Raw genomic sequence first — 26805 nt, forward strand, 5'->3', positions numbered from 1 at the left:
CCGAGCCCCACCTCCCGCCTATGGTTTTTCCTTTACTTGACTCTCCCTTCCAGCCAATCAGCTTTTAATTCAGGTCCAGGTGGCGCATGCTTGGTTCGCGCGATGTTTTCTGCGCATGCTCCATGAAACTTATTTCCACCCCACCCCACCCCTCGCGCAAGTTCAGTGGAGAAGCCAGTCCTAAGATGGCTGCTTCCTTGGGAGGGATGTTCGCGACTCAGCAGCCGGGTCCCCCTCCGCCGCCTCCGCCTCCAGGACCCCCCGGGAGCTCGGCCCAAGTGGCGTTGCTCCCGACGGCGGCGGGCGGCATGAGGAGCTCCAACAGTACTTTAGTGGACGAGCTGGAAGCGTCTTTCGAGGTAAGGTACCTCTCATGCCCCGCCTCTCGTGGCCCCCCAGTTACAGAGACTCCCTGGGCTGTTTTGGTGAGAAGATGCCCTCCGGAACTCTGGGCGCCGGGGTGGGGGAGGGGGAGGTCCGGGCTCGGGTCGGGGCAAGGGCGGGGCTGCGCTTTGGGGGCTGGATCCTGGGATCTGACGGTCCTCTCCGGGATGTAAAGGGACGGGAGACCTTGCTTTGTGCTCAGGGTTAAGAAGCCAGGCTCCCTGAGAGAACCTGAGTTTGTGCTGACGTTATTTACTGAATCAGGCTCCGGGAGATTCTCCCGCCACCAGCCCACGTGCTTTTATTATTTGTATGGATTAAGCTGTTTGTGTTTGCCTTTGGACTCTAGGCTTGTTTTGCTTCCTTGGTGAGTCAGGACTATGTCAATGGCACCGACCAGGAGGAAATCCGAACTGGTAAGAAACTCGTTCTGTTTAAAGTGTTACTTTTGCTGTGTTGGTTTCACTTGTTGCTTGTCACTTGCGCTGGGATGAGTCACTCTGCTGGGAGGAAGGTGTGGGCGGATGAAATAGCGCAGTCTCCATTCGGAGCTTTGACAGTCCCCAAACCTTTTGTTCCAATTTTTCCCCTCCTCCTCTCCCCCAGATGGCAGCTGACCAATACATGTTAAACATGCTAAAGTATAAGTTAAATACACTGTACGTAGACATGTCCAAACAGTTGTTTTACTGATCAAAAAGAATGCGACTTTGGAACAGTGTACCATTAGCCTGTGAAGGAAATCCGAAATGCAGGCGGACAAAAACAGAGGGATTGGGAATTCTCTGTAGTGGTTCATAGTCATCTCCCAGGGTTCTTTCGCTGGGTGTGGCTGGTTCGGTTCATCACTGCTCTATTGGAGCTGATGTGGTTCATCTCGTTGTTGTCGTCGAGGGCCACGTCCATCAGAACTGATCCTCATACAGTATTGTTGTTGAAGGGTTTCAAGAATGTGTTCTAAAGTAACCCCCTAAGAACGTTTCTGCCTTTCGGTTTTCCCGCGTTCTCAGAATGCACATTCACGGCATGTTACTCTCTTAAACTTCCCTGTGAAAGAAGGCGCGTGTCTCAGCCCCCTTAGAGCTGGTTCAGGGGAGGGCGGGCGTTCCAGGCGGCAGAAGGTCAGGGGGCTCTGCCATTCAGTCTCTGAACGAGCCTCTTAGAGCCTCTCTGTTCTCATCCATAAAAGGTGTTAAATAGACTGAAATTCCTTCTTCCTAAACTTCTGTGCTTCTGTAACGTAGGTCAGTTTCTCCAAATGGACGGGCCCATGGCCTTTGGCCGCCTCGTTTTGCTCCTCTACAGAAACTTGAGCACGGGCACACACAGTTTCCTCTGCAGGGGAAGTGCAGGGCTGCCTCCCTAACGGCATTATGCTGTGAGATAATTCGTAGGAACAAGGTTGATGGAGTTACAGTGGTGCTTGGTTTTAAGGAGAACTTTGAGAACCTTATGAGGGAGTATTCTCTATTGGGAAAGATCTTCAGTGGGAATTATAGTCGTGAATGAAATGACCAGAACCTTCGAGGTGTGAACAAAGTGAAATTCCGATTTAAAGGGGGAAGAAATTTAATTTGCCACGGTTTAGGGGTAGGGCTGGCACAACACCTGGTGTATCTGGCAGATAGCAAGGAGTCTGCTTTGGCTGTGGTGAAGAGCACAAAGAAGTGTTTGTAATAATCAGGCTAGGAGGCCAAAATTCCCTGTTGGAGGTAAAGACCCCAAAAATCAGTGGTAAGAAGGGGGTGTGATTTAGTGGGCAAATGACCTTGGGGCATTTTGTTAAATAACTCAGGGTTTGTATATAATTCTGTGAGCTGTTTAAATTGTATAATCCCACTTTATGGAAGCAGGAGCTGAAGCAGAAGTGATTTTCCATAGAGGTAGAAGTTAAGTCCAGCCCAAGGCTTTCCTAATTCCAGTTACTTCACCCTGTCTTTCTCATGTTTTCCCCTGGAGCAGTCTCTAATTATCCGTGTTATTCTCAAGGAAATCATCTAATCCCAAGCTTCTAGAGCAAGAAAAGCACCTACTTTGACCCAGGCTTTAAGAATGTCAGTTCTGCAGCTGGACGGAAGGTACAGGGAGAGGGCCCGGAGTCAGGAGATGAGTTAGGTCGTGGGCCGGTAATGAGAATGTGGACAAATGGAGCCGCATCCGTGGTTGGGAAAATCACCTCTTGAATGGAGGTGATCCTGGCCCTTGGCACACTGAGTGTAAAGGGGAAGCCAGGAGCCAGTCTGACAGAATTCCTGGCAATCCAGGGAGGATGCAGAAAGTGAATGTCCTTGGGTCCACAGATTACGGGCAGGAAGTCCAGAAGGTTGAGAGCTGTCAAGAATTTAGCAAAGTCACTGGGGAAATGAAGAAAGCAGTCTCCATGATAAATGAGACAGAGGAGGCAGGAGGTGAAGACCGGAGAGCCAGGGGGATGACCTGAGGGGATAGCAGTGTTTGTGGGAAGCAGGGAAAGAGCCTGATATAAAAAAGAAATGAGGGCAAGGGGTGCTGAGGGAAGAGGCAGGCCCTTGCAGGAGGTGGGAGGGGGTGGTTTGGGTCCAAGAGTATAAGACAGGTCATCCTGACCTGTTCAAAGAGGGAGAGCCCCGGGAGGCTGCTGTGCTGTTCTGAAGTGTAGAAAGGGGGAGGCCGGGAGGATTGGAGGCCTTCATTTCTTCAGTAAAGTGTGACGAGTTCTATTTAAAAAGGAGGTTTGGGAGGTAAAGGGAGGGTGTTGCTGCCAGGTACACAGGAGGTGTTCAGTAAAAGTCTAAGAAGAGATTTGGAACCTTCAACTCATCAGTCAGAAACAGTAAAAGGGATTGTTTGTAGCAGAACCAAGGCTTCAGTTAAGATCCCATAGGCAAGATTTGGAGCAGATCAAATAAACGGACTGATTCTCCATCAACATTTGGCAGCACAAGGCAGATAGTTAACTTCCTATGGGCCTGGGGTCTGGCAAGAAATATGAGCTGGTGGGACAAGGAGGCGAGAAGCCCGAGACTGAATCCATGATTTAAAAGGGTGGAAAAGATGGAGGTGTGGACTGAGGTCAAAGGGAGAAGGATCGAGGCCTGGGGGTGGGGGCGGAAGGACAGGGACTGAGCTCCAGACGCAGCAATTGGGAATTGGAAAGGGTCCAACTCTTGGGCCCTGAGATCAGGGGTATAAGGTGGGGACCACATCAGCATGCAAATTGGAGGATGCAGGGTAGGGGACTGTTTGTGGGCTCATAACTGAACTTGGGATGGGAGGAAGACTGATAGCCATGTGCTTAATAGGTAGGATTAATGTAGTCTATTTTACCTATATATTGGGATTAGAAAAATCCAGTGAGCTTGACTTCCAAGTTAAATGCTCCTTTGGGAGACTTAGGAAGAAATTTGGGTGGTCATTCCTGTATTACATCATTATTTCTTCTGCCTTGGGGATTTACATAATTTCTGAATTTTAGGTGTGGATCAATGTATTCAGAAGTTTCTGGATGTTGCAAGACAAACAGAGTGCTTTTTCCTTCAGAAAAGATTACAGCTGTCTGTCCAGAAACCAGAGCAAGTTATCAAAGAGGTAATGAATCTAAACTTTCTCGATGTCTCAGCCACTCAGATTTTAGCACAAGCAAATAAATACCCATCTCAATCCAATATTAGTTCTTAGGGAAAACATAAGTGAGTCAGTGTAGTATGTTTCTAATTGAAACGATGTTATAATTTCATACAGTTAATAATAGATTAAAATAAGTTTTTAAAGATTAAATGTGAGTAGGACAATGGTGCTGTTTTATTCCAAAACCTTGAAAATAAGTTTAAACATTGTTTATATCAGGGACTGGTCAAACACTAGGTGATGGTTTCTAACCTGAGGATTTAGAAAAAATTTGGTTGAAGGTTAGTTATAAGTTCCTTGGTATTTAGGCAGGGAACAACAGTGATCTCTAAGGATCTCTTAAGAGCCAACGTGACTTCCTCAGGCCTATGTTGTGCTAGAAAAATCTCATTCCTTTTTTTTTTTGTGAAGATATTATTAGATTGGGATAGCAAGAAAATTTATATTGTACTTAAAAGAATAACAAGTAATAGGACAATGATTAATTAGTAGAACTTAATTTTATATATTTAAATAACTAGAATTAAATAATAAACAATAGAATGACTAAATAATTGAAGAATTGGTTGAATGCTGAACCCAGAAGGTAGAAGACAGATTGATGCCCACCTGGAAAGTCTCCATAGAGTGCTTTAGGGTCACTTCTTGCCCTTATCCTCCTTAGCATAGTTCACGTGCTTTTCAAGAAGCTGGGAGAGTTGAGTCAGCACCCCAACAGAGTTCACCAGATCAGGAGGATGGGATGGCCATAAAATTCAGGGGTACTGGGTCAAGTCCAGTACTGAAGTTCAGGATGTTCGGCATGGGAAGCAGGGCCCCGGTCCTTGTCCCTGGTTAATACCATGCAACCCCCTGACTTTGTCAATAAGAAACTCAAGTCCAAATAGGTGGGAATGTGCCTTGGGTCGCCCCCATAGTGACTGGCTCCCGGGGTTGAGCTCATCTGATTACAAAGCCAACATCTCTGAGTCTCCCTTTAGGCTTAGATACCAGACATGAGCTAACGTGGACTTGGCCAGGAAGCAGTGTCCACGATGGTCTGAGACGGCAAGCCTTGTCAGAGTGCAGATAGAGACCGTCAGGATAGACCCTCAGGATCTGGGCCACGGCAGGGGGGAGGAGGGGGACTACCTTGGGAGAATCTGTTTAGGGAACCAGGCAGGGCTTAAGAGGATGATGGCAGGGATTGGAAGGGCTTCAGGTAGAAACAGTGGAGGTCTATTACTAAGAGAAATTTGGGGCTTGTTATATGGAAAAACTTAATGACACTTAGAGCTGCCCAGACCCAGGCTGGATTGCTGCTAGAGCTCATCTGCCTCTGCTTGTTGCTAAAATTCTATCGTGGCTTATACGGGGAATTAGACAGCTTATTTGATTTTTGTAAACATTTGGACATGAGTCATGAGGGCCCTTCCAACCAAGAATTCATGGATAATTCCCCAAATTTAGGAATCAGTCCTTCTGATTGTTCAAAGAGCTGGTTCCAGCTTTGGAATATAGGGAATTCAGTTATAGAATCTTCCATTTCTTTCATTTTAGTTTTTTTAGGCTCTTAAACCACATAGTCAAGAATTTTATTTTCCTTGGATTTCCTTGTAGGATGTTTCCGAGTTAAGAAATGAATTACAGAGAAAAGAAGCATTGGTCCAGAAGCATTTGGCAAAGCTCCGGCACTGGCAACAGGTACTGGAAGAGATCAACATTCAACATAAGAAACCTGCTGACATACCCCAAGGACCACTGGCATATCTTGAACAGGCGTCAGCCAATATTCCTGCACCCATGAAGCAGACGTGACGAGTGCCGATTACAAAAGGAGCAGATGGAGAATTTTCTTACTCGTAATTTTAGTGAGAACATTGATATACAAAATATTTTGCTTAAAAAAAACTCAACTTCACCAAATTTTTTTTTTTTTAATGTAGAGTTTTTTAAAGTATATTTCTGTAAATTGTCTGGAATGCATACTGTTCTGTTAAACTGAAATTAATACTTTTTTCAAAGCTTTGTCAGTTGCTTTATCATTGAGATGCCTTTGGTTTTGTTTTAGGGGAAGTGAGGTTACTTGGGCAGAGGTTACTGCCTTTAATATGTATTTATGGATAACTAAATTATTAACCATTTGGAATTTGTTTTCTAAAGAGATTTCTTAAATGGCTCAACTAACACATTTTTATTGGAGAAAATCCAGAGCCTTTTGTGTTTTGTGTTCTAGTTGGATGTGAGACATCTATTAGCTTCCTAAGTTTATTATAGCACATTTTTAGCCTTCAGTTTGCACTTGCATAGCCAATTAACTCTTTTTGTGTAGATTTCCATTTATTCCATGCTATATATTTGAGTATGTAGGCTGCTGGGAAGAAAAGTAGTCTGGGAAATAGATTCTAATCAGTTCTGAAGAACTGATTCTAATATCTGAAGAACTGATTCTTTTACTACTAGGAGACCTCCCTGTGCCTAAATTGTTGTGCTTAAATTCAGAGTGGTATATTAAGTGTTTCTGTGCCGGTCTCAAAGAGACTTGATATTTATAAATTCTTTGGGCTTTTTGAAAGAAGATCCTATGTAAACATGTCTTAATTACTGAGAACAAATAAAAAGATCCCAGTATCCCAGAATTATTGTGACTGGAGACAGTGATTGATTGAGAGTAGGTACTCTTTGAATATTGAAAATTGTGTTAGAATCTCAGATTCTGGGCAGCAAGTCGCTCGCCTTCTGAGGCTGTAGCCAAAAAAGAAGGGCAAGTTTTTCTCTGGTGTTCAAGAAAAGCATGAATGTTATGGCACTGAAGTACAGAAACAAAGCAAGACTGCCTCACCCAGTAGCCATTTGACATAACAAAGAAAGGAAGGAAATAAAAGAACAACATTCTGCTTCTGAAAGTAACATGTCTGAATTCTGTGTGGCAACCAGCAGCTGCCTATTTAAAATCTTCCCTAGATCTTTGTGTTTTGCTTACCATGGATAGATAGATGAAAATGGAAATGGCAGATGACCTCTGGAAGAAAGTACATTTTTCTTTCATTCACAAAAGCATTTTCTGCTGAAGTGAAATCTAATTGCCCGTCACTCGGACAGCGATCCCTCATCCCTTCCCAGCCTCGGGACATCAGCTTTCTGCTGAAGAATACGCAACAAAGCCTTTTTTACTTCCCAGCTGTTGGCTTTATTCAGAACAAAGACTTAAAAAGTGGCAGTACAGGAAGGTTGGTTGTCTCAGCAAGTGCCCGTACAGAGGGTAAATGTCATCTACCGGAACTGGTTTCATTGAGCACCATTTAGGCCAGCACCAAAGGGCTGAGGTTATTTTGGATCATAAGAGGTGTTGGGTCCTGTCAAATCCCATAGCTCTGCCAGGTGCAAAGTGGATTTAATGAAGAAACTAAAAGTTTGTGGAAGCATCTAATGCTAGGAAATGGCCCACCAATTTAATTGGGTCCTGATTCACCCCAAACCATTTACCCTTTAAATGTACAGAAGTTCCATGCAGTGCGGCCATAATGAGATAAACGGCTCTACGGCCTCTACAGGTATCGATTAGCTTCTTATCAATGAAAATGACTTTTACTCCTTTTACTGTGGTGACGTGCTCCACAGTAAATACGTCGGCTTACAGAAAACATGTTTCTAGTCCAGTCACTTTTCTAACAGTCACAAGGTTACTTTCTGGACCAACAAAACTACAAATAAAGCCAACTAACTACACAATTCGCAAGAACTGACATTCTGTAAATGGTGAACACCAAAAATGTGACGCAAAACCCATATGGAAAGTTTCCCTATGAGTGCTTTCTGATTAACACTGAATAATTTGTTCAAGTAGGAAGGAAAATGATCTTACCTTGACCTTGATCTAAGGAACTTCCTTAGTGAACTCATAATAGAATATTAATCCTAAAGTTCTTCTAAGCTATGAAGTGTCATTACATAGCAAAAGTTACCTTTTCTTTTTCAATCCATTCCTAAATTGGACATTTTTGAAGAAAAAAAAGATTTTTCTCAAATGTTATCTTTCAGATTAGGTTTAAAAGCCTAAAATGAAAAGTATTTTGTAAACCATTCCTGATGCTGAGAACCTTGTTTTTGGACTTCTTTGGCTTGCGTTGTTTCATTGTCTTCAGTCCTAAAAAACAGAAACATGATAAACTCATGTTTGTAATTAGTAATTTAACATTCACAAATAATTTTTTGCTCTAGAACTACATAAGTAAGTTTTTTTTTAAAGTTAGAAAATGTACGTGCATATCTGGGCAATATGGAGCTGCAATCTGCTCAGTAGGTATGCAGACTGTAAATATATAACACACACACACACATACACACATATGTGTGTGTATATATATATATGTGTGTATATATATATATAGTGCCCACGTATAATTAGTCCCTGGGACAGTTCTTCTCCTCCCATCAGATAGATGGATTTTATAGGTAAGTAAATGTGGCATATCAGCTTGAGATAGCTGATCTCGAAGAGGAGTCAGTTCTTCCTCTGACACATACTATGTGACCATGGTCATTTCACCTCTGGGTCCCCCAGGCAACTCTCGAAGGCCGTAATTTACAGATGGCTTGCCAGTCTACGTCGGTGGAGGGAGTTTCCATGTTAAATGTCCACACCAATGACATCACGGGCCAAGACCACTTCTCCCTTTCCCACTCCCCCCAGAAAAGAACGGACAAGCACAGTTCAAGTATTTGCCACCTTTTGAATTCTAAATCAGCTGTTAGTGGTAGGTTTAGTCTCGTTTTATTTTTCCAAGTAACTCCATGGAAAAATTGAACCAGACGGTTTATCTGCTTACCTTGTGGCAGTTTTAGCATCTGGAGATTTGACTGGTTGATGACCAGCCCTAACACAGCTGGAACTTGGGTCTAAGCTTGGTGATTTGGTTATTGGTGCAGCATTTCTCTTGGAACTCAAATCACCACTCAGTAAATTCTTTGCATAGGAGGCTAAGTTTGGCACACTGACCACCCGGCTGGGAACTTCCTCCATTTTCTTTTTCTGTTAATTTAAAGGAAGGGTTCATAAGGTATCTCGCACTTGGAGGGCACTGTAGACACAAGCAGCAGAGAAAAAGGACCACTGTGGAATTTCAGAATGCCAGAATCAAAGTGCTCAACACCAATGGACTTCTTCATTCCAGGTCCCTAAAGGACGGGCTGCCTTTATTTATTCCACTGACGGGTTTTGAATCATTCAGCATTTGCCGAGGTCTCAAAGATGATAGAATTCCTCTGGCAAAGGGATCGGCTCTCGGCGAGAAGTGGTTTCCTGGAATAAGCCATGAGTGCAACCACTAGAGAATGTGAATGTGATGGAATGGAGCTGTGCCATAAGAAGGGAAGCACATGCAGGATACGGACAAATGAGGGAGCCGTACCAAGAGATGCGGAGTGAAAGGTAAAACCAAAATGGCGGCCCATACGCCGATCATGGCGCAAGCCTTTGGCTGCTCTGCAACTTACGCTCCTTGGAGAACTGCCCGGCTTGCTTGGTTAAGTGACTTGCCCATTCACAGCCAGTATGTGTCAGAGAGAGATGGGAACTTTTTGCTATGGGTTTGTTAAAATGCTTGTTTTTAAAAAGCTAAAAATTTTGACATTTTACGTATGATCACTTAAAAAGTTTTCATATTTGAAAGTTGATGAATGGATGTTGGATTTTACTCAAGATTAGAATGGATCTGTGATAGCCCTGGAGTGAATATGGCAATGCATTAGTGTAATAAGTCTCCCTTAAGAGGACCTGCCCGCCATACCGGCTTTCACTGTCCCTTCGTGACCTCCCCAAGTTTTTCTGACCCCGTTTTGATGATGCCTTTTATGACACTTTTCCTGGTGAGCTCGCCCTCAGAGTATTAATTCAGCACCCTACCTAACCCCTGGCATGGGCCACTGCATTTTCCTTTACACTTTAATCACAACCATTTTGCGTCACCAGAATGATGATGTTGAAAATCCAGGGCCAGAATGAAGGGGGAATCCCTGTGCAGTGTCCCAAGCAAGCTTTCTGGGCCCTCCCTGTCCACCTGTAGGTCCTATGATAGGGGCTCCTTGACCATCTGCAGCCTGTGTGATACTGGGGCTTCCTGACCATCTGCAGTCCCCATCCAAGATACACAGATGGACAGACTGACCACCATGGGTAGGCTGTATGACCATTTTTAGTCTGTACAATAGGGGTTCCTGACCCACTCAGCTTTTCCTAATGTAGAGGAATTTGGGGTGGTCTCTTTGGGGTGGCTTCCTGGACCATGATCCCTTGGTGTCTTCCAGTTCTACATTTTATAAACCTAAAATGTTATTTGAGCCAGACAGTGTATGTGGGATACTTTGTAAATGTTTCAAACAGAAAAGAACTTGTTCACCTTCATGGAGGGGGTCAAGTAGCCCGGATGAGGGTTGAAAGAAAAGGACCTGTTCCGGTGAGACAGGGTGTTGGGGAGGGCTGCACACTGAAACCTCCTTTCTTCCTGAAAAACAAACAGATGGAAAGGCCTTGAAACTGGAGGGCAGATCCGAATAGGAAGTCATTACCTGGGGTCTGGGGAGGGAAGAAGTCAAGGACCGCTTCTGGATTCTTAGCACTCTTTCCCCAGTGACTCAGGGAAACCTTCTGTGTTTAGATGTGCCGAGCATTCTTAGCTCAGGACAAAAGTGCCTTTGCTCTCAGGGGTGTGGATTCAAATGCTGTCTTTGCCATTTTGCTACCTGTGTGAGCTTGGACACAGCACTTGATGCCCCTGGTTCTGTAAAACAAACAAATTAGACCAGATGCTTGAGTTCCTATGTAAATCTTGTGGTCCTCAAGGGCTACCCTGGAAGTCAGTATTGAATTTATTTTCTGCAGGAGGAACAGGAGGAGAGAAGAGAAGACCTAAGCAGAAGAAGAAAAAGAGGTAAGCGTAGGGCATTCCAAGGGGTTTACTGAGAAACAAACAGTCGAACAGCTGTCTCCAGGTCCGGTCCCCAAAGCCGTCTAGGTTTTGCTTTCTATTTCTGGGAAAAAGGATGGAGAAGGAGCAGAATCAAAGAAAACTAAGCAACAAGCACCCGAAGGGGAGCAAAATGGTGAAAAAAAAAGGGAGGAGAGGGAAGGGGCCTGAGTAGCTGTGGACTTGTTGAGTCTTGGGTTCAAATGCATAGGGCTTAATCATACACATTCACAAGTAATGGGGTGAGGGAAGCATTGTATATGAAGAATATGGGAAAGGAGCCAAGGAGTCTGAGTGGGGAAGCATGGTGGAAAGCCTTTGGATGCTTGATGAAGAGCAAAATGAGCGCTGGAATATACACAGACCACCTGGAAACAGGTGTGTTTGGAACCAGGCTGTGAGCCTAGCACAGACATAGGAGATAGTAATGAGGAAGGACAATGCCTCCTAGACCTCTCTGGCAGAAGCTCTGCAGCCAATGGCTGGGCCCTAATGAGACTGCGTCTTTTAAAAAGATGGTGACAGGGGGCAGCTAGGTGGTACAGGGGGCAGAGCACCAGCCCTGAATTCAGGAGGACCCGATTTCAAGTGTGGTCTCAGACACTTAACACTTCCAGCTGTGTGACCCTGGGCAAGTCACTTAACCCCAGCCTCGGGGGTGGGGGGCAGAAATCATGTAAAGATGGTGACAGACTCAGGTAGAAATGGACCCTTGTAGACTGCATATTGACTCAGGAAATCACAAATTTATACTATATTTATATGATATTTTTATTTTGTTTAGTGTTTCCCAGTTAGATTTTAATCTGCTCTCAAAAGCTGAGATATTCTAACATCTCTGTTCTAAAAGGTGGAGGAAACCAAAAGGAGAAATCCTCCTATGGATCTGATGCTCATTAACAGCCAGAAGCTGCTTGTCAGGGACAGAAACGATGGGTATCTTGAGAGGAAATGAGTGGGTGAGAGAGGACAGGAGTCCACAGGTACCCTCGATTTTCAGTGAGCAGATTTCAGGCCCACTTGTGTCCTAGGAACTAAAATTCTATAGGGAGAGTCAGCTCAGGAGGGACAGCAGATGCTCCAGAATGAAACTGTGGAGAAAAAAGAGACCCTTCCAATGAGGAAGAAAAATGGCAGTTGTGTGAAGAGACTAATGTGGATGCGAAAGGAACTTACATTTAAAAAGTTTTTTCCAACGGAAGCAAGACAGGCAGCAGACTAACTACAAATGTGGCTTGGTCTGTGGAAATCACGTAAGGGATGTGACCTCAGCTTAGGGGGGATAGCAAGATAAATGATAAGTGAGGGCTTGGTTGGGTGCTGCCCTAAAGCAGAGACCAGGGACCCCTCTTTCCTTCCTGAATTCTGGGGTCTCTGCTGTTAGATTGGGTTTGTGGGGCTGTTTCCGGTCACAAGGGACGGCTCCCTGGGGAGGGAGGAGGCATGTGGACACAAAAGAGACTTACAAACACCTGAAAGGATCCATACGAGGTTTCTAAAAAGGAATAGCAAGGAGCTCCGAGGAGCAGGAGAAACCAGGTTGGGCAAAGAGGTTCTGAGAGGGTTCCCTTCGGACTGATGGTGAAGGCAGCTGTGGCTGCAGCTTAGCGGCAAAGTCTCCCAAGCCAGGGAGGGCCCAGGGCCGAGGACAGAACAATCACGTGGATCCCCAGGGTCTGATGGCTGGCCCGGGGGGATGGCTCAGCCCAGATGAGCTCTCAGCTCCAGAGCTACACCGACAGCCTAATGGGATGATGCTTCTGGCCTCCACCCTCATCTGCGCAGGGCCCCCTCAGGTTCACACAGGGCTCCCCAAACCCTTACCGTTAAGTGCTTGATGATCTCTTCACGCTCACTCAGCCGGTTCTGCAAAATGCTGATGAGGTGCAAGTCTTCGGACCTCGACTCCCATTTCCGCAGCTTCTCTTGGGCGTCTTTGAGGCTGTTCAAACAAACACGTGAGTGAGCAGGACGTGACTGGGTGTCTAGTCGGGGGGACTAGGGTCAGGTCACGTGTCTGAGTAGTTGATCCTGCCTTAGACCGAGAAGAGAGCAAGAACGAGCAGAGATTGCGGCAGCTTGCTCAGTCCAGGCCTTTCTGGACCGGAACAGTGGCAGAACCGGCAAACACTGGCTGAGCGTGGGAGCAGCCTGTAGGTTCTGCTCTCATGGTCACTCCTGAGATGCAGCAACAGTGCCTAGGGCTGGGGGTCTCAGGTTGGCACCACAGGGAGCAGAGAGAAAGAGACAGAGACAGAGAAAAAGAGACAGATGGAGAGAGGGAGAGAAAGATGGAGACAGAGAAAGAGACAGAGACAGAAACAAAGACAGAGTCAGACAGAGAAAAAGAGACAGATGGAGAGAGGGAGAGAAAGATGGAGACAGAGAAAGAGACAGAGACAGAGAAACAAAGACAGTCAGACAGAGAAAAAGAGATGGAGAGATGGAGCGAAAGATGGAGACAGAGAAAGAGACAGAGACAGAGAAACAAAGACAGAGTCAGACAGAGAAAAAGAGAGATGGAGAGACGGAGCGAAAGATGGAGACAGAGAAAGAGACAGAGACAGATAGATGGACAGATTGAAGAGGGTGCGTTAAGTGGCAAAGATGGGTCTGTGGTTCTGTCTCTCTCCTCTCTCCAAAGTGTTAAGGACGGGTCCGTAGAGAAAGAATTCTCCTACTCAAAGCTGTGTTAAAACAAAGTCTTTATTGATTAGCAAAGGGCACAGAGTCGGCGGGCAATAAGCTTTCAGAAAGAGAAGCCATATTGCAAAGAATAGAATTTCGGAGCTTCATTTTATACACAAACAGGATCATAAAACAGAATTTGTATTTGAAAAAGACTTTTCTGCTTCCAGAGGATATGGAGAAGATTGTATACCAAAGGCATTTCTCCAGAGACTGTAAGTCCTTTGAAGTTTGTATAAGAAAGGAGTTTTCTCCAGGGGAGGTAAGGTTTTGTCAGGGTCCCTTCTGTTTCCCCCCACAGACAGACACTGGCCGGGCTCGGGGGAGGAGACACGGCTCCCCAGTGGCTGGCCGGGACAAGGTGAAGGGGCCTGTCCCCGGGTCCCCACCTGTGCCCCACCAGCGGCCCCATGCTTACTCTGTTTCCAAGGAGACGATCTTCTTCTGCAGGTGAGCCTGCGTGCTGCCGAAATCGGACACCAGGCTCTGGATTTCCTTCCGGTGGTCCTGCTTCAGGGTCTCCACTTCCTGCTTGTGCTTGACCTGCAGGTCCTCCTCCAGCAACCTGGCAGTGAGTGTGGGCGTCATCTCTGCTGGGCTGCAGGTGCCCCGGGATCATGCGCTAAATTCAGACTTTTCCCCATCTGTGGGGTGGGGCGCCCGGACACGGGGAGGAGAACTGTGGGGGATTGGCTCTGGGGCCCTGAGCCTAGGGGACCTCCACCCTCTTCTGCATCTCCCCCCACAGCAGCAAAGAAGCCACTTCAGATGGGCACAGAGGGCGGGTGGGGGGGCCCAAGGGCAAGAGCCTCTGTACTTCCTCAGCTCCTGAGCCGGCTCCCGGCCGGGGGTCCTGGCCCTCCTAGAGTGCCCCCCTTCTCTGGCCTGGGGAGGACCCTGCCTGGGACCCCATTACCTGAGAAACTCCCATTTCTTTGTGGCTGACCAGCCCTCCCAGCCCAGACCTTGCCATGAGCCTTGTCTTCCCAGAGCTGAGCCTCCAACACCAGTAAGGGAGGCTAAGGTCAGAGAAGAGGAGGAGGAGGATGGAGGCGGCCTCTCCTCCCAGCCCCTGATCCTGCAACCCCCTTGTACCAACAGAGTCACCGCTGGGGTCTCGGGCCATCTCTGGGCATCCTGACCCCTCTCTGGCCACCAGACCCAGATGCTCTGGGGAGGGCCGTGGCATCCCCTCTCGATCCCCTTGATGGAGGCAGGACAAACTGGACTGTCCACGAGAGGAAGCAGACCCACATGATGCGGGCCGAGGCATGGGCCTGGAGCTGGGTTTGTGAGCCAGAAAGTTTAAAAACAAAGGGTCACACCCCCCCCCCCCGTGTGTGCGGGGGCAGGCTCCCTCAGAGGGGGGCCCGGAGACCCACCTGCGCTGCTGCCTCTCCCGCTCCTGCAGCTGCACGGCCCCCTGCTTCTGCATCTCCGCCTCGGCGCTGAGCAGCTGCAGGGTCTCCTTCAGGAGCGCGTTCTCGTTCTTGAGGCCGGCCATCTCCCTCTGGCACTTCTCCACTGTCCCGGCCAGCGCGCTGATCTGGCTCTGGCTGCTCCCTTCCTGAGGGGGGAGGCGGAGGACCGTCAGACGTGGCCCGAAGGGCACAGCGACTGGCAGGAGGCATTTGTGGAGAGTTCTGGGGTCCGCCAAGGACTGGACACAGGGACTCTTGGTGGAGCCTCGCGAGCACCTGGAGAGATGCCGCCATTATCCCCGTTTTACAGATGAGGAAACTGAGGCTGACAGACATTTGGTGACTCCCTAGGACCACACAGCCAGGAAGGATTTGGAGTGTGGACAGACGCCTGACTTCAAATGTGGTCTCAGGCCTTCCAGTCTAGTCTAACCCAGACTGTGAGGGTGTCCGAAGGGCCTCCTCCCCCTTTGTTTTCTCCTCTGTGATGGCAAAGGAGGTCGAGTAGAAGCTTCTGAAGGGCGGGGACTCGTCCTCCTCTTATCTGTGTCCCCGACACCCAGCACAGCGCGTGGCACAAAGGGGGCACTTAAGGCTCACTGCACTGTGGCGTGGAAGGTAATGAGAGGGAGGCCAGAAGAGTGGCCACTGGGGCAGCCCCTAGTTAAGGGCCCGATGCAGCTGAAGCTTCCGTCACCACTCCGCCAGCGGCTGAGACAACGGACGACCACCGAGTCACCGGCCATTCTGAACGCACGCGTCCACCGTCACCCCCCCATCCCACAAGAACAAGCCCTGGAAGCCAATAAAGAACACCCCCCTCTTCAGCCGATACTCCAAACTGCCGCCGGGGCCTCGGCCTCGAGGGCTCTGTCTTCATCCCGGCGGGAGCCTGCTAACTCGGGCCGGGACCGGCCGTCCACTCCCCGGTCAGAGCCCCGGGGCCTCAGGCTGCCACAAGCTCTGCCCGTCCCTTCGAGTCCCGCAGACCGGGGAGCCTTCTGAAAGGGGTTTCGAAAATACTACCATACCACCGCCACCACTGCTACTGCCCAGGAGCCAGCAGGACGAGCCTGACCCGCACCGGCTCCTGGAACGGGACCCCGTCGCCGACACCCTTTGCTCAGTTCCCGCCTTCCCTCTGTGGGAACCTGGTCCCAGAACTGGCCTCATGGACGCTGGCCGGAGCCTCGGGGTCGGCCCTGGGACAGACGCCCCCGCCACAATGGGCACCGTGGCTGTGGCTCAGGCGCTCGGTCCCGGCTGACCGCTTCCCTGCCCGCGCCGCCCGTCTGTCTGCACCGTCTCCCCTCCAAGTGCCTTCAGTCTTTCCCAACATCCGCCTCCAGGGGTGATCGGCACCTGAAGCAAACTCTCCCGGAACACTGTGAGGATCCTGCTGAGCGCCCGCGGGCCTGGACAGGCTCGGGCTAAGCCCCCGACTGGGCGGGCTGGGCGCCGGACTCTGGACAGGGCTGGGCTTGGCCGTCCTGTGGCTGGCTTCCCCTCGCCTCCAGGGGGCAGCATCAGGGCGGACGGCAGGTGGGGGGGGGCAGACACGGCTCGGGCGCTCTCGGGGACTCCCTGACGGCAGGAAAGCTGAGCTCGTCCTTCCCCCGAGCCCATGGGGAGTCCGCGGGCCCAGACGGCCGGGTGCTCATCCACAGCCGCTCAGGTGGGGTCTGGGCTGGGGCGGCGGAGTCCGGTCCGGAGGCTGCATGCAAGGGTCTGCCCAAGAGGGGCTTGGCCCGTTTCCTGAACAAGCGCTCTGGTAACTACAATCCTGTCGCCCTCCAGACCATGGTGTTTCTTGCCCGAGGCGCGCGCTCTCAAAGGCCCCGATCTGCGCCGGGCCGCCTCGTTCTGGCGCTGGCTCCCCCTCGGGCTTCCAGCTCCCCAGACTTGGCCAACTTCTCGCTTCTTCTGCGTGTGCTCCTCAGCATCGGCGCCGTGCTTACCTAACTTTCCGATTTTCCGTTCCCGGTTCCCCTTGCGTCCTTGCATCTCGAGCGCCCCGGTGACGTGCCACAAGAGAGGTGGGATCCTCAGCGCCGCGGAGGACGGCGTTGGCCATCCGGCCCCACCTGTCCCCGGCCAGGAATCTCCTGGACAATAATCCCCACCAGGGGCCGTCTCTGGGAGGCCCCACGGCTGCCAGGACAGCAATGCCCTCTGGGAAGTTCTTCCCCCGTAAGCCATTCTCCAGGACAAACAGCCCCGATCCTTCGAGGGCTCCTCGCTCCGCAGCACCTCCGCTCTCTCCTGGCCCCGGGCCTCTTTCTCTGGTGACTCCAACTCATCAACGTCCTTCCTCCAACATGGGGCCCCACCTGCGCCCAGGACACGGCACTCCCCGGGGGGCACGTGCGGCGGGACAGACCGCCACCTTCCTGGGCCCGGACAGCGTGCTGCTCCCGTCGTGGCCAAAGCTGGATTCACGCTGGGGGCCGCACTCGCGATTCCTCTCGAGGTCACGCTTCTCCGCTCCCCAGAGACAGCCCTCTCTCAAGATGGAGCTCGACAGGTTGTTCCGGAGCGCTCGGAAGTGCGGGCAAGAAGCAACTGGGAGAAACCAGACGGGATGCGGCAGGCGGAGGGAGGGGAGCCAGGGCTGGCAGACAGGAGGGGGGGTGCCCCTGGGGCCCCGCGGCTGCCCGAGCACTCACCTGCTGCTTCTTCAGCCCCCTCAGGCTCTTCAGCTCGGCCTCCAGCTCCTCCATTTTCTTCTCTTGGCCCACGAAGGCCGCGTGCTGCTCGGCGAGCTCCAGCCTCAGGGAATCTAGGGGACATGGAGGCCGGGGCAGGTGGGGTTAGAGGCCGAGCACACAAGGAAAGGTGGTCTGGTGCCCGTCCCCCCAGGGACCCGGAAAGGCCCTCACTCTTTGGCCTGAGACCCAGCCCCCTTCTCGGCCTCCTCCTGGGGGTCCGAGGCCTGCCTCAGGGTTATTGGTTAGCTGCCCCAGCGCCTAGAGGCGTGTGCACACGCTCAGACGCACAGCTATACGGGAGCACACACATGCATAACACAGCTGGGCACACATGTATAATGCAGCTGGTGCCCACACAATGCATCCCACTTTTGTGCTGCTGCACAGAGCAGCCAATTTGGGCATTCACACACACCCGGTTCTACCAAGAGCTCCATGCCAAGCGTGCTCTGGGCCCTGCTCAAGTTCCGCTCTGGCATCGGGGTCTCAGAACCCCCCCCCACGGCTCCCCCTGCATCTCCCTGAGTCCCTCTTCCCCCTTACACCAAGCGCCAGGCCTGAGGACCGGAGGGTCAGAGGGGCCGATGGTCCCTGCCCAGGAGAAGGCCGCCCCCATGCCCGTCCTGCCCCCGGCGTACCCAGCAGAAGAGCCTGCTGTTTCTGCGCCCGCTCGCGCTCCCCCTGCAGGTCTCTGCTGGCCTTCTCCTCCAGGGCCTGGAGCTCCCGCTGGTGGGACTGAAGCTGCATCTGCACCGTGTGGCCAAACTCCTCCTTCAGGCGCTCCTCGACCTCCTGCAGGCAAAGCACGGCGGCGGGGACTCCTGACTGGGCCCGGGCCTGGACGCCATGCTAAGGCCGGGCATGGACAGGACCGCGAGCCTCTCCATCCCTAGGGTGGCCAGGCAGACTCGACTCCCAGAGTGCTCAGAGGTCCTCAGGCCAAGGAGGCGAGCAGTCCAGACCAGCCTGCCCCTGCCCTCCCACCTTTGTCCCCCAAACTGCGAGCAGCCCAGGGGACCTCTCATTTCTGAAGTTAAGTTGGGCTTGTTCAGCCTAGAGAGGATAAGCCCGGTGCAAATAAAGGAACCTCAACATGGGAGGGCCGGGAACCGATCAAGCCCAGGCGGAGGGCCAGGCTGTGAGGCAGAGAAAGCTTCCCAGGTCGGCAGAACCATGTGACAGAACCATGCCCGGTGACCTCTAGGGTTCACCTCTGGGAGGACCCCAACATGGTCTGATGGCCTGACCCCAGAGCGCGACCCCTGGGCTCCAAGGATCCCGGGCCGGCCCCGCCACCACGGAAACGTTACCTTCAGTTCCTGGCTTTTGGCGTCTTCCATCGTCTTGAGGGCTTCCTGGTGGGAGGCCTCCAGCTGGGCCTTGGCGGCCTGGTTCTGCCGGATGTGATCCTGGAGCTCCCGGAAAAGGCCCTCACGCTCCCTGTCGGAGCGCTGCTTCAGCTCCTGCAGGTCCTCGCGGTGGCTGTGGGCCGCCTGCTCCAGGGCCTGCTTCATCTGCGAAAGCTCCAACCATACGGCCTCGAGTCAGCCCCCCCTCCACCCCTTCCTCCCCCCCCCCCCCCCCCCCCCGCTCTGGGCCAGGGGTAGGCGCCACGGCGCTGGGCGCTTGTAACGGGGCTGAGCGCTTTGTAACGGGGCTGGGCGCTTGTAACGGGGCTGGGCGCTTTGTAACGGGGCTGGGCGCTTTGTAACGGGGCTGGGCGCTTGTAACGGGGCTGGGCGCTTTGTAACGGGGCTGGGCGCTTTGTAACGGGGCTGAGCGCTTTGTAATGGGGCTGGGCGCTTGTAACGGGGCTGAGCGCTTTGTAACGGGGCTGGGCGCTTGTAACGGGGCTGGGCGCTTTGTAACGGGGCTGGGCGCTTTGTAACGGGGCTGGGCGCTTGTAACGGGGCTGAGCGCTTTGTAACGGGGCTGAGCGCTTTGTAATGGGGCTGGGCGCTTTGTAACGGGGCTGGGCGCTTGTAACGGGGCTGGGCGCTTTGTAACGGGGCTGAGCGCTTTGTAATGGGGCTGAGCGCTTTGTAATGGGGCTGGGCGCTTTGTAACGGGGCTGGGCGCTTTGGCTGTAATGGCGTTGGGGGTTTTCCCCAGTGGGAATGGGCCAGTTTTTCTGTTTTATTTAGTTACTTTTGCACTCGGCACTGGAGTTTTCTCCCCTTTTCCATCCTCCCCGGGAACCCCCAGTCTGGACAAGCGCTACCAACTTCAGGCTCTGAGGGAGCAAGAGCGGGGCTTCCCGCAGGCCGGGGTGGGGGGGTCTGGGAAGGATGAGACAGAAGGGCGTGGGCTGAGGCTTGGCAAGGGCAGCGCTCAGCAGGGATCCATAGGGGAAACAGTGGACTCGGAGCAGGAGATGTCCTGGGTCCTGATTATACCCAGCTCGGAGCAGGCATGTGACTGCTGAGTCACGTGACCTTGCTCAGATTAAAGCGGGAAGCCCCCAGCTCCTGACCCACAGGTTTGATCCCAGGACCCAGACAGGGACTTGGGCAAAAGCGAAACGCCAAAATGTGGGCTCCGGGAGGGACGGGCCAGGCCTTCCCAGGGCACCTGTTGGGTGTGGAGGGCCTCCCCATCACTGAGGCTTTAAGTGACAGGTTCAGGAGCCCTCCCCACCCTGCCCCTGGCCGAGTGCAACACAAAGGGCAGCATCTGGGCCCAGGATACCTGGGCTTGCAGCGCAGCCCTCTGGGCCAGGCAGTCTTCGGGCCACTGTGTCTGGGACGCCTCCTCCTTCAGGAGCCGGGGCTGCTGGCGCTCTCTCCACGGCCTCTCCGGCCTTCAAAGACACAGGGATCAGACTGTGCGGGAGCCCAAAGTCCTCCAGACCCCCCAGCACAGCAGCGTGGAGTGAGGGCACAGACATACGCTCGCACACACAGAGCCAATACCCGCTGGCTTTGGGGAGTGGAGGGGGGTGCTTGGGCTCAACCCTGCCCGTGGCAGCAGCGAGGAGGAAGGGCATTCTAGGCATGAAGGAAAGGGGCCAGAAACAGCCCTGGGCCTGGGCCCCAAAAGGCCTTCCTTTTGCTGCCGAGTCCCGGCCCTGATTAAGCCAGAACCTGTCAGGCGCTCATCACCGGGGCAGAAGGCTGGCAGGGGTCGCCGTAAGGCTGGCAGGGGCTGCTGTATCATTGGTATTCCTGGCTTCTTGTTAACTCATCTGTGACGTGTCGGACCTTTCCGATAGGACATGCCTCTGAGGGGGCCTACCTCACGTCGGGGCTTTCCCCAGGACTAGCACCAAGTTTGACCTGCAACAGGGGCTGATCCCGACCAGCTGGTGAGCGGAGGACTGACCCAAGGGCTCCCAGCATTAATGCCTTGAAGCTGGTCCCATCTCTGGGGCTTTATGTTCAAACTTTCCAAGGCAGAGTTCTCGTTTATTTAATCTGCTGCCTCTGTCCTTATTAATGGGACGATCCAAGACAAGGCCTTGACCTCTGGGAGTCTCGATGTCCTCATTCGGCAAACCAAAGCATCTCTGCTGAGCTCACAGTACTGCTGGGAAAGCCAAAGGGAAATCGAGGCGCTACCTAAAGGCCAAGTGTCCTTGGCAGGGGGAGGGGCGAGCCCCTCTTTACCTTTCTTCCTCTTTGGGGCCAGTTTCTGTTTCTTCTGACAACTGCTTTTGGCATTTTCTTCCCTCAGGTGGTGTCTTAGAAAGTTCATTCTGTTTGAAGCACTGTTCCTAAAGCAACAAAGAAGAAAAGGGGAAGGTGGAAAGTCAGGAAGGCAAGAAGGAGGAAGGAAGGAAGGAAGGAGGGAGGGAGAAATGGAAGAATTAGAAGGAAGGAATGCAAGAAAGGAAGGAAGCAAAAAAGGAAGGGATGAAGGGAAAAAAGAAGAAAGGAAAGGAGGGAGAAAAGAGAGAAAAAAAGTCACTTTTTCTTCAATTTTTTTTTTTAATTCTTGTACTCCATTCCTCTATGTAGAGAGGAAGGATGAGGGACCCATAGAACCTCTGCCCCAGGCCACTGATATTTCTTTCCAGCAGTAAGTGTGTAGAGGCCACGAGAAGAAGGTGGAGCCCCAGCATAGGGTAGTATTGAGAGGACTGGCTTTGGAGCTAGGAGACCTACAATCAGGGCTATCCCAGGTCTTTCCCAGGTTTCTCATGAGAGTCTGGACAAATCCCAAGCTCTCTGGACTTCATTTTCCCCCATCTCCCCACCAAAGGACCTGTACTAGATGATGTCTAAGGCAGCACAGATGATCCTGTGAACCTAAACAAGCCCAACTGTAAGGGCCCTTTAAATGGGCGGTGCCACAGCGCAAAGGGAGATATGAGTTCCCCAGGAAGTAATCTCTGTGGATATAGGACTTCCCTGTGGGTGGGATCCTGGCCACATTGAGATAGCTCCATAATGGGTGACGGCTCTCTCGCTGGTTGGCTGTGTGTGTGACCTCACAGGCCCTTTATAAGCCCACTGCAGACAGCAGTCGCTCTCTTTAACCTGGCTCCCTCACCTGGGGTAGCCGAGCCAAGCTGATGGATAGCCCAGAGAGATAAGGGGTTTGGTAGTGAACACATGGGTCTTCAGACCAGGTGTTCACTAGGGAGCTGACAAGTCAGGGCATTATGTGAGGAGGTATGATAAAGGCTTTTAAGATTACACGTGGCTGTTCTTGAGTGCACTACTGGTTATTAAGCTATAGATTCAAGAGATTGTGGCCAGAGACCTTTGAAGGCCTCAGAGGAGGCGAGCCGGGTGAAGTTCACACTGCAAAGGTCAGTGGTCCAAGGTACTCTGGTGGGCCTAGGGCAGACTGGTAATACTAACTGCCAGGGTGTAACACCCAACACCCATTTTCGCTGGTAGGTCATGAATTCCAAAAGGGTCTGGGTCCCCACCATTCAGTAACCCCAGGGCCTCGCAGCCACACTGAGCCTGAAACAGCGATTCTGGGCCCACCTGCCTTCCCTCTTCGCATCTTTTTCATCATCAGTGTGTCATTTTTCACTCATTTTGGAATTCCAAAATTCTACTCAATTCCCCGAGCATTTACCAGCAGGCACTGGGCCGGGCTCTCCCTCGGACATGAAGACGGAAATGAAGCTGCCCTCAAGGAGCCTACCTTCTACTGGGGAGTCCCAGTGTGTTCACAGATAACTAAGTCTCAAATATCTGTAGAATATAAAGTAATTCAGGAGTGGGGAGCTGGAGAACAAACGGGGAGTTTGGGAAAGGTCTCCACGAGAACGTGGCGTCTGAGCTTGTCTGACAGGAGTAAACAAGGTAAATGTTCCAAGGTAACTGGGAAATAGAATGCCATATACAGGAATGGCAAGGAGGCCATTTTGGCTCAAATCTGGGGAATATAGATGCTAGAGAGAGGGAGAGGAAGAAATTACAAAAGGGACGGGGGCATTTGCATGAACCAATGCAAAGCAGAGCGAGGGGAATGAGGAGCACAATTTATAACAACACTGCTGTAAAAACCAACCACTTGGAAGGAGTTAAGATCTCTGAACCACACAAAATGACCCACGGGATTCCAGAGGGCTGAATGCTACCCATTTCCTGACAGAAGCATGGTGGATTTCTATTTCTTGATCCCAAACCCTTCATTTTTTTTTTAGATTAATAAATTTATTCATTTACAAAGCATATGCATGGGTAATTTTTTGAACATCGACCCTTGTAAAACCTTCTGTGCCAACTTTTCCCCTCCTCTAGATGGCAGGTAGTCCAATACATGTCAAATATGTTAAATTAGATGTTAAATCCACTATATGTCTACCTATTTATGCAGTTCTCTTGCTGCATAAGAAAAATCAGATCAAGAAGGAAGGAAAAGAAAAACAGAAAACACAATGAAGCAAATCACAGCAGAGAGGGTGAGAAAGCTGTGTTGTGTTCCACCCTCTGTTCCCAGGGTCCGTCCTCTGGATGCAGACGCTCTCTTCATCACTGCATGAGTGGAACTGGCCAAACCCTCCATTTCAACAATTATTCTGTGTGGTTAATATTTCTGAGAAAGTCTTTGTAGAGTGTTAGTGCCTGAACATAACTGGTGAGAGTCGATGCTTGGGGAGACCTTAGCATCCTCTTCCCTGCTCCCGACTTTGCATTAAGATTGAAAAACATCAGATCTTCGATGAGCCGAGGCGAGATGACGAGCCCCACCTCCCAGATCGCCGCGGCGGGGACACTTGCCGGGTTTTACCATGAGTAGCCCCAAGATGAACATGTCGCTCAAAATAGCACCCAGGGCTGTCCGTGACTCAGACCATGAGCCTCAGAGGTAAAATTCAGACTTAAAGAAGGTAGAGGAAATCGTCAGCCCCGCAGGGAGGAGCTCTTGTGAATAGGAAATAAGGAATACATGTAAGGGATTACTTCGGGTACAGGTCTGAAAGAGTGAACAGGAGGCAGCCTCAAAAGGATCCCAAAGAAAAGCAAGGAAAAATGGTTATGGGGAAAGGAGAGTGAAAAGTAAAGAAGGGAGAAGCACTCCACTGAAGCACAAGTCCAAAGAGCAGGGAGAGGGGAGAGCAATGAGCAGAAATGGAAGAAAAGAGGACAGGGAAAACGAAATCTCCAAGAAAACTCGAGCTGTCAAGGGAACACTTCCTGCAAAATCTGCCCTAAAGCCGTAACTGTGGATCACACAAAAGTGGTGAGGATTCAGAGACAGGCGCGCCACACCCCCTTGTCTTCCAAGGAGGCCCCCACATACAGTTCAGGAAGCGACAGCAGGAGCCAAGTGTGGAACAATTGATTGCCCTAAGACTGGAAAAGGACCCTCCTGAGGCGGCGCCCCCAGCAACCCCCCTCGCTGCCTCCAGAACCAAACAGAAAGCCCTCATGTTCTCCTCACATCTTCTGGCCTCTCTCTGCCTCCCTGTACTCGGCAGTGCAGCCACTCGGAGGTTTCCCTTTTCTCTCACCTCCAGGTATTTTCCCTGGCTGTCCCTCACATCTAGAATGGGCTCCTTGCTCACTTGAGCCGTCCCTCGGAGGCTCATCCACCCTGCGGAGAGCCTGGACCACTGCGCGTTGTGCTGTGTCCCCGTCTGGGTGGGACGGAAGGGAAGCTCCTGAGGGCAGGGCCCTGCTTCTGGCCCGGGCGTCCTCAGGGCTCGGGCGGTGCTGGCCTCTCCCAAGGGACTGATGACTGATGAGGTGACCCACATGGTGGGGGACCCGCTCCCTTCACTCTCCCGGTCGTGCCCTCGAGTAGCTGCCCTGGGTGACTCCGCTTTTAAAGAAAGTGCTCCAGACGACGACAACATTTTCCAGAGGCAGCTGGGACAGCCGCTGCGTGCTGCCTTAGAATGAACATTTCCCGGGCTGTTATATTCTTATACATTTTGTCAAATATTTCCCAATGAGACGTCATCTGGTTCAGGCCACAAGTTCAGATTTCTGACACTGACAGCTGGGCCAGGTCGGGGAGACGACTTCACCTTGTGGCACTCCCTCACTGGGTGACCCCGCGTAAGCCCCTTTCCTCCGCCTGCCTCGGTTTCCCCAACTTCAAAATGTGGAGCAAGAATACTAGCCCCTGCCATCCAAGCTTTTTGTGAGAGGAGGTAACATAGAAAAGCACCTCCCAGCACCTGGCACACAATAGGCCTAATGCCTGACACACAAGAGGCCCAGTACCCGGCACACAGTAGGCCCATCACTGTATTCATCTGCATTAACCACGCTGAGGTGGAGAGGGGTATATGGCATGTACCAGTGTCTCCGTGCCCCACGTGCCTCCTGCGCCAGAGCCCTGACAGTGCCATTTTCTGGCTCTGATTGTTAGTTGCCAAGGTGATGCTTTTCCCAAACTCCAGATTTCTGTGGAGAAGGTGGGGAGGGGAAGGAGAGGAAAGGAAAAGACAAAAGCCTTGGAAATTAATAGACACAGTTCTCGCTTCAGTGACTCGCTTTCATTTTAGATCCAATTTGCAGTTTTCTGCCTCTTTGTCTGTAAAATGAAGAGGAATCAGGATTTCGCTTCTAAAACCCGAGCCAGAGCTGTGGGTCCAGATGAGCAATGGCTCCGATGTAGGACATCAAGCCCCAGCCCTCTGCAAGAGAAGAAGCCGTGGGGAGCTGGTTTTGACTCTCCATGGGCTGGCATGCAGCGGTCACTGGGGCAGGGGGTCGGGAGCCCAGCAGGGAGGAAGCTCTCTCTCAGGGCAGTCCCTGTCTCTGCAGCTTTTGTAGGGACCTAGGAAAGGTCGAGGGAATGGCCCAGGGTCACACAGCTGCTGCATCAAAGGCAGGATTTGAACCCGGGTTTTCCTACCTCAGAGGCAAGTTCTCTCTGCGATACCAAATACATGCTAACAGACGTGATGGTACACCTATTAAGCACCTTCTGTGTGCAGTACCGTGATGACTGCCGAGTTGTCTCTGTCCCATTTGGGGGCAGGGGAGATGAAGGGTATTTAGGAGAATTAAAAGTGAAAAGCAACGAGAATAACTCGGTGAAGGCGCAGACATACTACAGACCTCTGAGCCGGGGCAAAAATGGACCATGAAGTTCTGAGAGACAAAGAAGCTGACAAAGAGCTATCGAGGAACAAAGGCAAGAACATTTATCATGAGTCCCAGTGACCGAGAGAGCGGAGGGTCCGAATTCTGGTTCTCGCTGCCATTTTTGGTACCCCCTAACCATGGGTCCCCCACAATCTCATGGCCTTATTTCCTCATATGAAAAATGTCAGGGGTATATTAAAGACCTCCTTTCAGGTCTGAATCATCTTAGGAACCGTTCCTTACAAAGGAGGTGAGTAAAGGACCACATCTCACAAATTACTGCCTGCCCTGATGACTCGCCATCTTTCATAATGTAGAAACCGAGTCGGGGCCCTGGAGCTGGCAAGGCCCATGTCTGCCTGTTCATATCGGTTATTAGAAGTAATCTGGGGGGGGGGAGAGAGGGATAGCCAAAGAAACCAGAAATGTCCCAATTATCTTAAGTGACTGGGAGACCCACAAGCAAACTCCCCGCCCGCATGGCAGCCCCGTGAGTCACCTGGTATAAATACACAGATATGATATAAATATACAGGTTATAAATATGCAG

General features: G+C 51.3%; 2 protein-coding genes across 4 annotated transcripts in view; one reads left to right on the forward strand and one right to left on the reverse strand.

Annotated features, from left to right (window-relative positions):
• Positions 1–154: 154 nt before the first annotated feature.
• Positions 155–6608, forward strand: MED28 (mediator complex subunit 28). Its single transcript, XM_074274196.1, has 4 exons — positions 155–359; positions 734–800; positions 3839–3951; positions 5590–6608. The coding sequence occupies exons 1-4, from the start codon at positions 186–188 to the stop codon at positions 5785–5787; spliced, it is 552 nt and encodes a 183-aa protein (XP_074130297.1). The 5' UTR covers positions 155–185; the 3' UTR covers positions 5788–6608.
• A 508-nt stretch (positions 6609–7116) lies between these two features.
• The window catches only part of FAM184B (family with sequence similarity 184 member B), a 63279-nt gene continuing 43590 nt past the window's right edge, over positions 7117–26805 (reverse strand). The window contains exons 7-17 of one of the 3 annotated variants that reach the window (XM_074274193.1): positions 21357–21463; positions 20440–20551; positions 19062–19265; positions 18390–18543; positions 17710–17822; positions 15005–15189; positions 14041–14187; positions 12759–12876; positions 10368–10472; positions 8799–9001; positions 7117–8116 (exon numbers count right to left, since the gene is read on the reverse strand). In XM_074274193.1, the coding sequence (XP_074130294.1) occupies positions 8026–8116; positions 8799–9001; positions 10368–10472; positions 12759–12876; positions 14041–14187; positions 15005–15189; positions 17710–17822; positions 18390–18543; positions 19062–19265; positions 20440–20551; positions 21357–21463 (1539 nt within the window). In that variant the 3' untranslated portion in view covers positions 7117–8025. Of the gene's footprint in view, positions 8117–8798; positions 9002–10367; positions 10473–12758; positions 12877–14040; positions 14188–15004; positions 15190–17709; positions 17823–18389; positions 18544–19061; positions 19275–20439; positions 20552–21356; positions 21464–26805 lie in introns of all 3 variants that reach the window. The other 2 variants (XM_074274191.1, XM_074274194.1) reach the window with 2 other exon arrangements.

The sequence above is a fragment of the Sminthopsis crassicaudata genome, chromosome 6 (assembly GCF_048593235.1).
Source record: "Sminthopsis crassicaudata isolate SCR6 chromosome 6, ASM4859323v1, whole genome shotgun sequence".
In the NCBI taxonomy this organism is placed as follows: Eukaryota; Metazoa; Chordata; class Mammalia; order Dasyuromorphia; family Dasyuridae; genus Sminthopsis; species Sminthopsis crassicaudata.